Genomic DNA, 14,879 nt, shown 5'->3' on the forward strand with positions numbered 1-14,879 from the left:
CCATCATAATAGGTTTTCAATCTGTTATTACCACTAATTTAGCTAAATTCTGTTTTACAGATAAAAAGCCGCATTGAAGGAATCATCTGGTATATAAGATAATTTCTTTTAATTAATGGGGCTTAAGAATGGAAAACTGTAAATAAGCACTGCAATCAGTGAGTTTTCTTCAATGTCCGTCAGCCGTCTATGTGTCCTGTGCACGCACTTCACATCCAGGAACTGTATATTTTTATCACTTATTTCTGCTGGAAGTTTTATTCAGCCTGGACTTTCATTTAGTTGTATCCTACAATTTTCCAATTACATTTGTGTTCCAGAGCACGGGAAAATATACATCACCAATCTCCAGTAAATACAATTGTGCTTGTTTTTACCTACCTGTTGTAGAATATGGGTATCCTCATATGCACATATAGAGACAAGCAAAAGATTCACCAATATCAGAGCATATTGTGCACTGCAGATAAAATTGTTGTTATATCAAAAATAACTGTATCTTAATGTTGCATGCAGTGCTCGAAAACTAAAGGCCATTTCCATGCCATATGTATCAGTGATGAATAGTACTGGTTCAATAAACATAAAACCTTGTTGCTGTAGGATGTGGAGTACTCTGTGTGTAATGCTGTGTTTTAAATTTACAGCAAACAACCAGCAGTCTTCGAAGGCCTTTCAAAGTCAATTTGGAGTGTGGACGAACACTGCATGGAAACAGACTGGAGGGAGTGAGGTTATATTTTTAGCAGACTGGTTTTGTTTGCTGATGTGGTTATATGTCTATTTGTTTGCAACAGTTTTTCAACGAAATAGGACATCTGGATTATGGGTGAATTTCGTTGGTAAAGGAGAGAAGCAAGTCCCAGTGTATCGGGCAAATGAAAACCACAGGACTTGGCTAGTGGATGGGGGGTACCAAGAAAAATAATTTAATATTATCCATTGTTCAGGACCACCCCATAAAGGATCATTCAATACTCCTCTTGCAGCACAATCAGGTGGTGGTTGGTGGCCACAAAGCAATGTTTTCAGTTCAGTTGCAGCTGATTTACAACTACGTGCATGATATTCATGTAGATTTAGGAACTGAAGCCAAACTGCCACGTAACACTGGTCAGATGGTACTAAATAACTTACCCCTTTCCATAATGGTATGTTCTTGCAGTCACCAGTGCTTTGCCTCTGTGCAGCGTTAGTTAAGTCATAGGTCAAACTACAGTAGAAGGATTCTGAGTCCATGAACATCTTACACAGTTCCTCCAGTAACCTCCGTTCTAGCTTTTCCTTCTCTTTGCTTTCTTTAACCTGAAAAATACGAGACAAAGATGTATTTATGACAAAAGCACTCTAACCAGCTAGCCACTTTGTGGTTGCACACAAACATGGATACTGGCAGCAGAAAGAGGCTGCCTTGCAATTAAGGCATCTTTCTGTAAAGAAGAAATAGTTGTAACACAAAGCACTTCTCGGCAGACATTGAAGGGACATATGCCACAGCAGTTCCAATGTGAGTGAAATGCACTTTCAGTAGGACAATTACAGCTGTATTAACATCAATGCTAACTGATTTTATTTAACAAAACAGTGAAAAGAAAGGGAACTTACCTGTAAATGTATGCCCAAGACTTCTATAGCGCGATCATGTTATGTATGCCTTGTGTAGTGAAGGAGGCGGGATTGGTCCACAAAGAAAATGTTGTTGCAAACTAAAGCCCCACTTCTGAATTCATATCACAGACGTTTCACCTGAATAGATGGTGGAAACAATAGTGCAGTACAACCATGCATGAAATATTCTGCGAATCTAGCACCAAACAGAATGATAAATACACCGAGGTTAAAATGGTAATTCAGAAGATCTCCAGCAGTTTAATTATAGGCAGAAAAGAACGGATGCAGCTCCTGTTCAGGTAAAGTGAGCAGTACCGTAAGATAAAATGATGCACATCATCATCCAAGCAGAATCTATAGTAACAGATGGGGCTTCTGAAAACAACTTATTGCAAACTACATGAACAGATATGCACATTATGGAAGAAGTAAACAGCTTTTGTGATAGTCAATGTAAGCAACTTCCTTTCCCCGACTAAAACCATAGGACATTAGGAACAAAAGGTAACGCACAAACTGAAACATACAACTGTGTGCATTTAGGTCATACTGACAGAACGAGGTGCAAGGAACAACAGTGAAGAAACCTTTTGTTCATTAAAACTAATCCTAAAAATGAGCAGATTCAAAGGGTAAGAATGGCCTTACAGCAAGACACTAAGGCCCTCATTACAACCCTGGTGGTTGGTGTTAAAGCAGCGGTAATACCGGCAACAGACCGGTAGTAAAAAGAAAATGGAATCATGACCACGGAGGAAACCGCCAATACAGACAGCCACTTTAACACTCCAACCGCCACGGCGGTAGCAACAAACACTGTGGTGGTAACCGCCAATAGACAGGCGGAAGTCAATGTACCGCCCACCCCATTACAACCCGCCCATCCGCCAGCTCTTCCGGGCCGGTACCAACGCCATCAAAAGCACAGCGGAAACAGTACACAGAAGGGAAACCACTCACCTCTCGACACTCAAAGAAGAACCAGGACGCCATGGAGCCCGAGCTGCATGTCCTGCCCATGCTGGTCTATCTTCTCATATACCAGGAGTACAAACGGCGGTGGCGATGACCACGGTGAGTACTGCACCTAGCACACAGGGGAGGGGGGGAGGAAAAAGAGAGTGACACACACACGCAACACCCCCACCCTCATCCACAACACCATACACACAAACACATGCATCAACATTACCTTTACACCCTGTAAACCTCTGGAAGCACGCAAGGACAAAAGGAATTGAGTCAAATTAGTGATATATTAGAAACAGTCAGATATACGTAATAACTTGAAAAATAGTATTTTACAAAAATATACAATATGTACATAAGGCGGTACATTGTCCACTCAAAATGTCCGTGGGCCACTGGGCCAAAACTCATAGGCCAAGCCCACACTTGAGTCCTGCCTCAATACGGAGAGAACCCTGCAGGGGCATCAGGTCGAAAACACACAGGCACCTCAGGGGAAAGGGGAAAGGGGGGGGGGGTGGCACCTCAGCCGGAAGATGGGACAACGCCACCTCTCCTCGAGGGGGCTCCATGCCCACAGCGATGTCCTGGGGAGTGCAAGGCCACAGTCTCTCAAGTCTCTCAAGCGGGTGGTTTGCCCACTGCTTGGTCCTGGGGAGTGCAAAGCCACAGTCTCTCAAGTCTCTCAAGTGGGTGGTTTGTCCACTGCTTGGTCCTAAGGAGTGCAAACCCACAGTCTCTCTAGTGGATGCCTTCTTCCACTGGTTCTGGAGAGGACTTTGTGCCCAGTGTGCTTCATCCTGTCAAGGATAGGGTGAGGGGATGTATATCTCCACTGGTTCTGGAGGGGGCTTTGTGCCCAGTGTGCTTCATCCTGCCAAGGATAGGGTGAGTGGATGCATTTCTCCACTGGTTTTAGAGGGGGCTTTGTGCCCATGTGCTTCATCCTGCCAAGGATAGGATGAGTGGATGCATATCTCCACTGGTTCTGGAGGGGGCTTTGTGCCCAGTGTGCTTCATCCTGCCAAGGATAGGGTGAGTGGATACCTTTTTCCACTGGTTCTGGAGGGGACTTTGTGCCCAGTGATGCAACACTTGGGGTGTGGCAGTTCACAGTCCCTCATCTGGGTGTCTGAGGCACGAGATTTGCATGGACCAGGATGCATGACAGTCCATGGAGGCAGGGCTAGAGTTCATCCGGCGGCGGCTACAGCTGCAAACTGGTGGTAGTGCCGGTGCTGGTGGGGGTGCTGCCAGTGGTGGAGGGAGGCTCCAGCCCCTCTTCTGCACCCTCGGACAGCTGCCCACTGGGGCTGCTGCTGCTGGTAGTGGTACTATTGTCAGTGGTGCAGATGGCGGTGCTTGCAGCGGTGCAGGTGGTGGTGCAGGTGCCGGTGCTGCCAGTGGTGGCAAGGGGTAGGGAAGAGGTCAATGTTTGCCAGGAAAAGCTTCTTAGGGACACTGGGGCGGGAAGAAGAAGAAGGTTTTGGAGTGGAGGAAGAGGGAGTGGTTGTAGGAGGTGTCTGCCTGCTGAGTTTAGGTGCAGGTGCATGGGCTGGATGCTGTTGTGAGGTGGATTGCTGTTGGGTGGGTGTGTGGTTGCATTTGTGTACTTTGGGAGGAGGGGTCACAGACACAGTGGGAGAGGACACAGGGGACATGTGCATGGATGTGGGGGTGGTGACTGCCAGTGAGGGGTGTGTAGTGATGGGTGTGCTGGTGATGGAGGTACTGGATGAGAATGTAGTGCATGCAGGTGTGAGTGGAGACACTACTGGGAGGGAGGTGGACGAGGAGGAGGAGGGGGGGACACAGTGGAGGCAGTGGATGTTGGTGTGTCTGCATGGGGATGGTGCTTGTGTGAGTGCCTGTGAGACGAAGTGTGGTTCTTGTGTTTGCCTGAGCCACTTCTGTGTGTTGATTTGGGTGAATGCTGGTCTGAAGGTGTGCTTGGGATAGGCTGGGGTTGAGGGGATTGGGTCTGGATAGAGGAAGTTGGAGGGGGGAGGCCAGAGACAGGGACAATGGCTGCCATCAGTGCGGAGGCCAGAGCCTGAAATGCTCTCTGATGGGCCGCCACACCAGAGTGAATGCCCTCCAGATATGCATTTGTTTGTTGCAAATGCCTCTTGACACCCTGGATGGCATTCAGAATGCTGGACTGCCCAACAGTGAGGGATCTCAGGAGGTCAATAGCCTCCTCACTCAGGGCAGCAGGGCTGACTGGGGCAGGGCCTGAGGTGCCTGGGGCGAAGGAGATGCCCACCCTCCTGGGTGAGCAGGCACGGGAAACACGCTGAGGGGCTGCTGGGAGGGCAGTGCTGGTGGCGGCCGTACCTGTTGTTGGGGTGGGCACGGAGGTGTCCACCACCGCCAGAGAGCTTCCATCGGAGGAGGAGTAGCTGTCTGTAGTGTCCTCTCCTGTCCCCGTCGTGGTGCTCCACTTGGCCTCCATCCCACTGGTGCCCTTACCGTCAGTGGATTCGGCCACCAGGCCCAAGTGGGATGCAGCTCCCTCCGTCGCCGGTGCCTCTGCTTCTCCACCAGATAATGCTAATGCACACAAGGACAGGGTGACAAAACAAAAAGGGAGGGGAGAGAGAGAGGATACACTTGGTCAATGCCAGCAACAAAACACTACCATTGGCGTACACAACACACAGGGAGCAGCCCTATGCACTAGGCCATGCACTACCAGTTACAAAGATGGTCACCAGCCCATGGGGTACATTGCCTAACGCCATCAGCTGCACACCTGAAACAAACAGGGCCCTGACCAGTAGTAGATGCCCACTAACACTATTGGGGTAGGAGTGCTTCAGAGCCTGCCCAACAAGGTACCTACCCCTGCCATGTTCGCCCTCGCCTAGGGGCACCCACAGTTCACATCCCCACCCAGGTCAACCCTTAACGCACGCAAAATAATTAATCTGAATTTGTACTCACTGCCTTGCGGCTGCTGTGATGCCCTCAAGCGCCATCCAACTCCTGATAGGCCACTGCCAGGATGCGGAACATCAGGGGGGTCAGGGTACGATGGGCACCCCTTCCTCGTTGGGAGGCCAGCCCCAGCTGGGCCTCCGCCGTCTTCCTTGCCCAGTGGCGCAGGTCCTCTGACCATTTGCGGCAGTGGGTGCTCCACCTGTCAAAGAGCCCCAGGGTCCACACCTCCTTGGCGATGGCACGCCAAATACCCTTTTTCTGATGGGCGCTGACCTGCATGGAAAAGACAGCAGAAAAGGGAATTAGTTAACTGTCCGGTCCGTCACACTCATGGCCCACCAGATCCCTCCCATCCCCTGATGTACATACATTGACCACCATACATGCAGCACTCTGGCCAGGATGCCTCATCCCCCCCCACCCCCCCACCACCACAAGTGGCTTACACACACAGCAATCCATACATTCATGGCCCACGCATCATGCTCACAGTGTACTCACCTGTTTGTCTGGAGGACCGTAGAGTAATGTGTACTGGGGTAGGACCCCATCCACCAGTTTCCCCAACTCCTCCGCAGTGAATGCAGGGGCCCTGTCCCCCAGACACATGAGCCATTGTCGCTTCCAGACACAGGTCACAGCAGCACTTGCAGTGTAGGTCTTCTCCTGTTCAAGGTCAGGTAGCAAGTGAGTGAGTAGATAGAAAATGGCGGTCAAGTCTGCAGCGGTGCGTATCGTCACCGCTGGTGTACATCGCCATTGGTTCCTGGAACTTATAGGGCCCAATGATAACCAATGCGAAGTTGCGTGGCGGTCGTCGACCGCCTACCGCAACAGCGCACAACGCCAGTGGAATTACCTCGTTTCCATTTGTCCCTCTTCAGAGGTCAGACAGCCACCATTTCAGGGGGGCACAGGGCATGGCACCTAACTGCGTCACAGCAGACATTGGCACTGCAACTGACTCTCGGATTCACATAGTGGTTCTGTAAAATGAAAAGATGCATAATTATTTCAATAGATGTGTGAATATGACCCTCTGCCCACCTTTTTCCTCCATAGGCTTCAACCACTGAGGATGAATATGAGATGGCAACATCCTCCAGTGTACAGGCCCCTGGTGGACCTGGCGACAATGGAGGACAGACACATTATCCTAACATACAGACTTGATCAGGCCACAATCCAAGAACTGTGTACCCAATTGGAGCCAGACCTGATGTCAGCTATCCACCAGCCCACAGGTATCCCCCCTATAGTGTAGGTCCTGTCAGTGCTCCATTTCCTGGCAAGTGGTTCCTTCCAAACAACAGTGGCCATGGCATCAGGGATGTCTCAGCCAATGTTCTCCAACGTGTTGACCAGAGTGTTGTCAGCCCTGCTGAAACACATGCGCAGCTACATTGTATTCCCACAGGTGTAGGATTTGGCCACAGTGAAAGCTGCCTTTTATACCGTGGGACATATCCCCAACATCATTGGTGCCACTGATGGTACACATGTAGCATTTGAGGTCCTCCCTGATCCTCAGGTACTGTCCCTCCTGCAGCCTCTGGGTCTCCTGCAACTTGACCAGTATCTGGCCCATCGTCTCCTGGGAATGGTGGTATGTTCCCAGGATGCTGGTGAGTGCCTCCTGGAGAGTGGGTTCCCTGGGCCAGTCCTCCCCCTGTCGCACAGCAGTCCTCCCAGTTTCCCTGTTGTCCTGTGCCTCTGTCCCCTGAACCGTGTGCCCACTGACACTGACACTGACCCCAGGTCCCTGATCCTCCTGGGTTTGTGGGGTTGCCTGGGGTCCCTGTAGTGGTGGACACACTGCTGATTGACGTGTCCTGGGGACAGTGGCTTGGGCCCGCTGGGTGGGTGCTGTGGTGGTGTTTCCCAAGGGGGGAGGCTCTGTGGTGGGTTGGGACTGTGGCAGGGTGACCGACTGTCCAGAGGTCCCTGATGGGCCAGGTTGGTCATCGTGATCCAGGCGTGCAGAGCTGCTGTCATCACTGTAGGCCTCTTGTGTGGGGGGACTGGATGTTGCTGGCAACTCCTCTCCGGTGATGCTGAGTAGGGGTCCTGTGGGGATGCAGATGCAGTGTTATTGTATCTGCATGTGCCATCTTGTGCATGGGTGTGTTTCCCTGTATGGTTGTAATTTCCCTGTCAGCTTTGTCTTGTGTGCGTGGTGATTTTGTGGGCTAGGTGATTCTCTCCAATGGACAGGCTGTGGGGATGGGTGTCCATGCAGGTCTGTGATGGTGGTCCATGGATTGTTGGGGCATGCAGGGCTTGGTATTGGGATGGGTGGGTTGTGATAGTGGGGTATGTGTGTGGTGGTGGGGTGATGGGGGTGTGGGTAGGAGTGGGAGTTTGTGATGGCATGCAGGTAGGGTGGTGTCAACACCAGGACAGTGCGCGCTCTACGGGCATCTAGAATGCAAAAACCCAACACTTGCAAGATAATGTAATTTATGCATTGTGATGATATGTTATTGTTTAACCTTTTGCATTGCAGAATTCCATCCAAAAGATTCATTTTTAAGGTGCTTATAAATACTGTACATTTGCAATGTATTGCTGCAGACATTCAGAGTGTGTTAGGGTGTGGTCCCTTTCCAGGGCCTTCTAGAGACTTTCCCTGCAACATGCCTGGGCGTGGTTCTAGGCTGGGCCAGGACTCTATAAAAGAGAGTCAGCCCAACTTCCAGTGCTCACTATTCAGAGGTCCCGGTGCAGAGCAGCAGCTTCTTCCTGAGCTCCTGTCCCGGAGGCCTATTTGGATTTTCCAGTCTTCTGCACTCATCTCTCATTGGTGATCACTGTTTCCAGGCGGTAAGACGGTGTTTGGACATTTCCCAACACCGTAATTGAGAATTTTCATATTCTTGACTTTAATTCTTAAATGAATAACAGATTACATGTGTGCTGCCATTTTTTGACATTTGTATGGTGGTTTGCAAATAGGGAGGACGCGCAATTTATTCCATAAAGATTTGACTTCGTTATTACATTGTTGTTCATTGCACGCTGATATTTACATGATGTTTTACGAGTTGGCAAGACGTGCAACTCGTTTCATGAGCATTTAACTTTGTTGTTCATTGCGCGCTACCTTTTCTTGACATTTACATGGTGGCATTCGAATCGGCGAAACGCTCAATTCACTTCTCGTGTGTAATTCATGCTGTTCATTGTGCGCTACCATTTTCTGGCATTTACATGGTGGCATTCGAATCGGCAACACGCGCGATTCTTTCCTTGAGTGTTTTTTCATGTTATTCATTGTGCGCTACCATTTCTTGGCATTTGCATGGTGGTATTTGAATCGACAAGACGTGCGATTCTTTCCCTGAGTGCTTTTCATGTTGTTCATTGTGCGCTACCTTTTCTTGGCATTTGTATGGTGGCATTTGAATCGGCAAGACGCGCAATTCTTTCCTCGTGTATAAATAATGTAAATTACTGTGCGCTACTATTCTAAGACATTTTCTTGGTAGCATTTCAAGTTGACATGTTGCGTGATTTATTCCTTGAATCTACGTTGTGTGATTTCATGGTGCACATTCCTTTATGGTGTTTAATACTCATATAAAAATCTGCAATGTGCGCAATTCACTTCCCAATGTTTTTTCTGAGAAGAACACAACAATACCAGAGTTCTAGATGTAATGCTGTGTGTTCCTGATATGTATTCTTAAAAGGAGATTCATATGGTTGTTTAGAAATTGCTCAGAGTGTTTCCTGATTCTCATGCTAAAGAAAGTATTCGAATCTGAAAGTCCTATTTAACTTTTCCTGTTTCCTCCTCAGGCATTCGGTCATCTAAAGCCTAGTCAGTTTTAGAACTATTCTAGGGTTGTTCATGTTTTTCGGAAAAAAGACGAAGCTTAGAGTTGTAGCATGGTACTGAATTCATGAGATGTAATTTTGATGTTGTGTTTTAACCTTTTGCTTCCTACAGGTCTCCTTCCCAGCTGTTCCCGTCCTAATCCCCTTTTCCCCACTTGGACTCTCTTAGACTCTGTGATAAATCTAATCAGAGTATTGGAGCTGTCTTGTGGTGGAAGTGTTGGGAACGTGCACAGACCCCGAGGATCTGGTGACTCTGACAGAATAGTGAGCCCACAAATTATTATCCTCCTGGTTTGTGTATGTTCTCAGCATGGCCACACTGGACGAGCTAGTCAAAGCTATCACCCAGCTCCAGTCAGAAGTGGTATCATCAAAGGATTTGGCAAATAGTCTAGCTGAGAGGGTGAGTCAGTTACAGAATAAGGTTGAGTAGAAAGAACAAAGTCCCACAGGTGTGTCTTGGCCAGGTACTTCTTCTCAGACTTCTGGAGGTAATCCGACTAACATTTCCCTCAATGTTCCTTCAGCCATTCCTTTAGCTCCCCCAGAACGCTTCTCAGGTGATCCCTTGAAAGCGCAATCTTTTCTGGTTCAAGTGGAACTTCACTTCACCTGCAGACCACATACTTTCCCCGATGCCCAGTCTAAAGTAGCTTTCTTGTTGTCATATCTGTCTGGAGATGCAGCTATCTGGGCTATTCCTCTTGTGCGTAAAAATAGTCCCCTGTTGTACAACTGGAAACATTTTGTTCGTGAATTTGAGAGAGTTTTCGATCGGAGAACTGTAACACAGTCAGCAGATTGTGAATTATTAGACTTACGCCAAGGGAATCAGGACTTAGTGTCATATTTAGCCAACTTTAATCGGCTGGTCGCTGAGACATCCTGGCCTGAAGAAAAACAAGCGGCCTTGTTTTACAGGGGACTCAAAGAGGAGCTAAAAGACATCTTAGCGCAAATCGACCCACAACCTGCAAACTGTCAAGATTTAATAAACCTTGTCTTGAGGCTTGATCATCGTTTAAATGAACGAAAAGGAACGCGTAAAAAGACTGAAAAACATTCTTGGCATGCTCATGATAACAAAGACTCAAGAACTCCGAGAGAAAGAACGTCGGAACCAGTGGAAATTGGAACCATCAGGAGACTTTTGACCAAAGATGAAAAGGTCCTACGCAGAAAAAATGGGCAATGTCTCTATTGTGGGCGGAAAGGTCATTTCGCCAAAGATTGTCCAATCAAAACAAAGAGCAAGAGAGGCCCAGTTCAGAAAGTTGCAACCAATGCATCAGTCGAGTCAGAAAATCTAAAGCACCCAAGTTGCAGAGAAGGGTTGCTCTTGGGTGTCACCGTGGATCCTTCACAATCCAAACATCTAAAATTGTGAATAAGAGTTCAGGTCAAGAAAAAGACCTATTTCAAGAAGGCTCTGGTCGACTCTGGGGCTACCGGAAACTTTGTTGACGCCCAATTGGTTCGTGCATGGGTGATCCCATGTATTGAAAAGAAGACCCCGGAAACCATCCAGGCAGTTGATGGAAAACTCTTGACTGGAGGTCCGATAACTCTTCAGACTGTCCCCTTGACAATAATTTGTGAAGGTAAAAATCAAAGAAAGAAACATAAAGAGGAACTCATCCTTGACGTGATCCATGCTCCCCAGTATGGGATCATTCTTGGCTTGCCATGGTTAACTCATCACAATCCAGAGATTAGTTGGGCAGAACGAAAGATCGTGTTCTCATTAGTGCTATGTAAAGAACATTGTCTCCAAAGGACTCAAGAATCGGAAGTTCGCCATTCTTACATAGCTACCGCTGCAGAGAAAGAAGTTCAGTTGCCCAAACAGTATTCGTCTTATGAAGATGTATTTGATGAGAAGGAAGCAGAGAACTTACCTTCTCATAGATCTTATGACTGTCAAATTGATCTAGTCCCAGGGGTGATACTTCCCAACTGTCGTGTGTATGCCCTGTCAGAACATGAAAATCAACATTTACGAAAATACTTGGATCAATTCTTAGAGAATGGTTTCATCCGCCCCTCTAAGTCTCCCACAGCTTCTCCTTTGTTTTTTGTTCCAAAAGCGAATGGAGAGCTTCGAACTTATATCGACTATAGGGGCTTGAATAAAATCACCATCAAGAACAAATATCCTTTGCCTCTAATTCCGGTCTTACTGGAACAAGTAAAGAAAGCAAAAATCTACACGAAGCTTGATCTTCGAGGTGCTTACCATTTGGTCAGAATGAGAGAGGGTGACGAATGGAAAACGGCATTCAAAACAAGATATGGCCTTTTTGAATATACCGTCATGCCTTTAGGTCTGTGTAATGCTCCAGCAGCATTTACATTTTTCTTAAATGACGATCTTAGAGAGTACCTCGATATCTTTGCCATAATTTACATTGATGACATTTTGATCTACTCAGACAATGAGAATGAACATGTTCAACATGTCAAGAAAATTTTGGCAGCCCTTTGTAAACACCATTTAAATTGCAAGCTAACCAAGTGTGAGTTTCATGTTAGCACAGTTGAGTTTTTAGGGGTTATCCTTACCCCTTAAGGTATGGTGATGGCAGAAAGGAAAGTAAAAGCCGTATCTGAATGGCCCATCCTAAAGACTGTTCGTGATGTACAATGTTTCCTGGGCTTTGCAAATTTTTACCGGAGGTTCATCATTCATTTCTCCCAGACAGTGGCTCCAATTACTAAGTTATTAAGAAAGAAAGAAAAATGTGTATGGTCCCCAGAAGCAGACCAAGCCTTTTCAACTTTGAAAGAAGCTTTCTCCACTGCCCCAGTCTTGACTCATCCAGATGCGGATCGACCTTTCATAGTGGAAGCTGATGCTTCAGATGTGGCGATAGGAGCAGTCTTGTCACAACGAAACAAAGACACTGGTCAGCTTCATCCTGTAGCTTACATGTCTCGGAAGTTGAACGAAGCCGAACAGAACTATGTCATTGCTGAAAAAGAGCTTCTGGCAATTCGTGACGCCTTTAAAGAATGGAGACATCATTTGTTGGGAGCTAAATATACTGTCACAGTATATACTGATCATCGCAATCTTCAATTCATGAGTTCTGCCAGACTTTTGACTCCTCGGCAATTACGCTGGATGCTGTTTTTTGCCCAGTTTGATTTTGTGGTAACCTTCCGGCCTGGTAAAGATAATCGCAAAGCTGACGCCTTGTCCCGCCAAGAGTCTACCACATTGCCTGCAGTTCAAACCTCCAGAGCTATCATTGCTCCTGACAAGGTCCTATGTATCCTAAAAACAGAAGATTTCTTTGAAGACATCCGCAATTAATTCACTGTTGAAAAATGGCAGGCGTGGGCCCAAGCAGATCCGAAAAGATCAATCAAGCAAGGATTACCCTTTCACAATGCTCGTTTGTTCGTGCCCACTACCAAACTTCTCAAGATAGTGTTTCATTGGTTGCATGTTATACCTACAGCAGGTCACCCTGGTACTCCTAAAACTCTTGAATTAATCCAACGCTATTTTTGGTGGCCTACCTTAACAAAGGATGTAAAAACAATGGTAAACAACTGCGAAGTCTGTGCTCGCACTAAAACAAGTCATTCAAAACCGAAAGGGTTGTTACACCCACTCCCAACCCCAAGTCGTCCGTGGGAACACATCTCTTTAGACTTTATTACAGGTCTGCCAGTGGTTCAACAGCATTCAGTAATTCTGGTGGTAGTTCGATAGTCTCACGAAATATGGACATTTCATTGCCTGTAAGAAATTACCCACCTCTAGTGAACTGGCAACTATCTTATTGAATAGAGTGGTTCGTTATCATGGACTGCCAAAAGTGACCCTCTCCGATCGGGGATCGCAATTTGCCTCCAACTTCTGGAAGACATGGTGTAAAACACTCCAAGTGACATCTACCCTATCTACTAGCCTCCATCCTCAAACAGATGGTCAAACGGAGAGACTAAATCAGACTTTGAAGCAATACCTACGTGCTTACGCTGAAAAAGCACTTAATTCATGGACATCAATGCTCTGGTTAGCTGAGTTAGCCTACAACAACTCCTTCCACACTTCTACTGGCGTTACACCCTTCTTTGGTTTGTTTGGCTATCATCCTGACACCTTGCCCATCACAATTCCTCAAGAAAGTTCTCTCACTCCAGCTGTGTCAGAAATCATTCAACATTTGCATCAAACTCAGAAATCTATTCAACAACATTTAGAAAAAGCCCCAAAAAAATACAAAAAGCATTATGACAAGAAACATTGTGAGGGACCGCAGTATCAACCTGGTGACAAAGTGTGGCTTTCCACAAAACATATAGACTTCAAGAAGAAGCACATGTTCAACCCCAAATTTATAGGTCCTTACACTGTTCTTCAGCAAATCAATCCTGTGACCTATAAACTACAATTGCCAAAATCATTACGGATTCATCCAGTGTTCCATACTTCCCTCTTAAAAAAGGCAGTCCAAAAGGTCCACCCTCATCCAGCTCCTGTTCTAGTACAGGGGGAAGAAGAATATGAAGTCAAGAAAGTGTTGGACTCTAAACTGAGAGGGCGTAACCTATGGTACTTAATCTCATGGAAAGGTTATGGCCCTGAAAGTAATTCATGGGTTTCCGCATCTGATGTTCATGCTCCAGTACTTGTGAGACGCTTTCATCGTCTCAATCCAGATAAACCAGGCCCTAGAGCGCGCCTGGGAGAGGGGAGTACTGTCAACACCAGGACAGTGCGCGCTCTACGGGCATCTAGAATGCAAAAACCCAACACTCGCAAGATAATGTAATTCATGCATTGTGATGATATGTTTTTGTTTAACCTTTTGCATTGCAGAATTCCATCCAAAAGATTCATTTTTAAGGTGCTTATAAATACTGTACATTTGCAATGTATTGCTGCAGACATTCAGAGTGTGTTAGGGTGTGGTCCCTTTCCAGGGCCTTCTAGAGACTTTCCCTGCAACATGCCTGGGCGTGGTTTTAGGCTGGGCCAAGACTCGATTAAAGAGAGTCAGCCCAACTTCCAGTGCTCACTATTCAGAGGTCACAGTGCAGAGCAGAAGCTTCTTCCTGAGCTCCTGTCCCAGAGGTCTATTTGAATTTTCCAGTCTTCTGCACTCATCTCTCATAGGTGATCACTGTTTCCAGGCGGTAAGACGGTGTTTGGACATTTCTCAACACCGTAATTGAGAATTTTCATATTCTTGACTTTAATTCTTAAATGAATAACAGATTACTTGTGCGCTGCCATTTTTTGACATTTGTATGGTGGTTTTCAAATAGGGAGGACGCGCAATTTATTCCATAAAGATTTGACTTCATTATTACATTGTTGTTCATTGCGCGCTGATATTTCTTGACATTTACATGATGTTTTACGAGTTGGCAAGACGTGCAACTCGTTTCATGAGCATTTAACTTTGTTGTTCATTGTGCGCTACCTTTTCTTGACATTTACATGGTGGCATTCGAATTGGCGAAACGCTCAATTCACTTCTCGTGTGTAATTCATG

At 46.7% G+C, this 14,879-nt stretch overlaps 1 protein-coding gene across 2 annotated transcripts in view; it reads right to left on the reverse strand.

Annotated features, from left to right (window-relative positions):
- INPP5F (inositol polyphosphate-5-phosphatase F) overlaps positions 1 to 14,879 on the reverse strand; it is an 855,919-nt gene that overhangs the window by 405,803 nt on the left and 435,237 nt on the right. For both annotated transcript variants that reach the window (XM_069239234.1, XM_069239233.1), the window contains exon 6: positions 1,138 to 1,305. In XM_069239234.1, the coding sequence (XP_069095335.1) occupies positions 1,138 to 1,305 (168 nt within the window). The remainder of the gene's footprint in view (positions 1 to 1,137; positions 1,306 to 14,879) is intronic.

The sequence above is a fragment of the Pleurodeles waltl genome, chromosome 6 (assembly GCF_031143425.1).
Source record: "Pleurodeles waltl isolate 20211129_DDA chromosome 6, aPleWal1.hap1.20221129, whole genome shotgun sequence".
NCBI classification, from domain to species: domain Eukaryota; kingdom Metazoa; phylum Chordata; class Amphibia; order Caudata; family Salamandridae; genus Pleurodeles; species Pleurodeles waltl.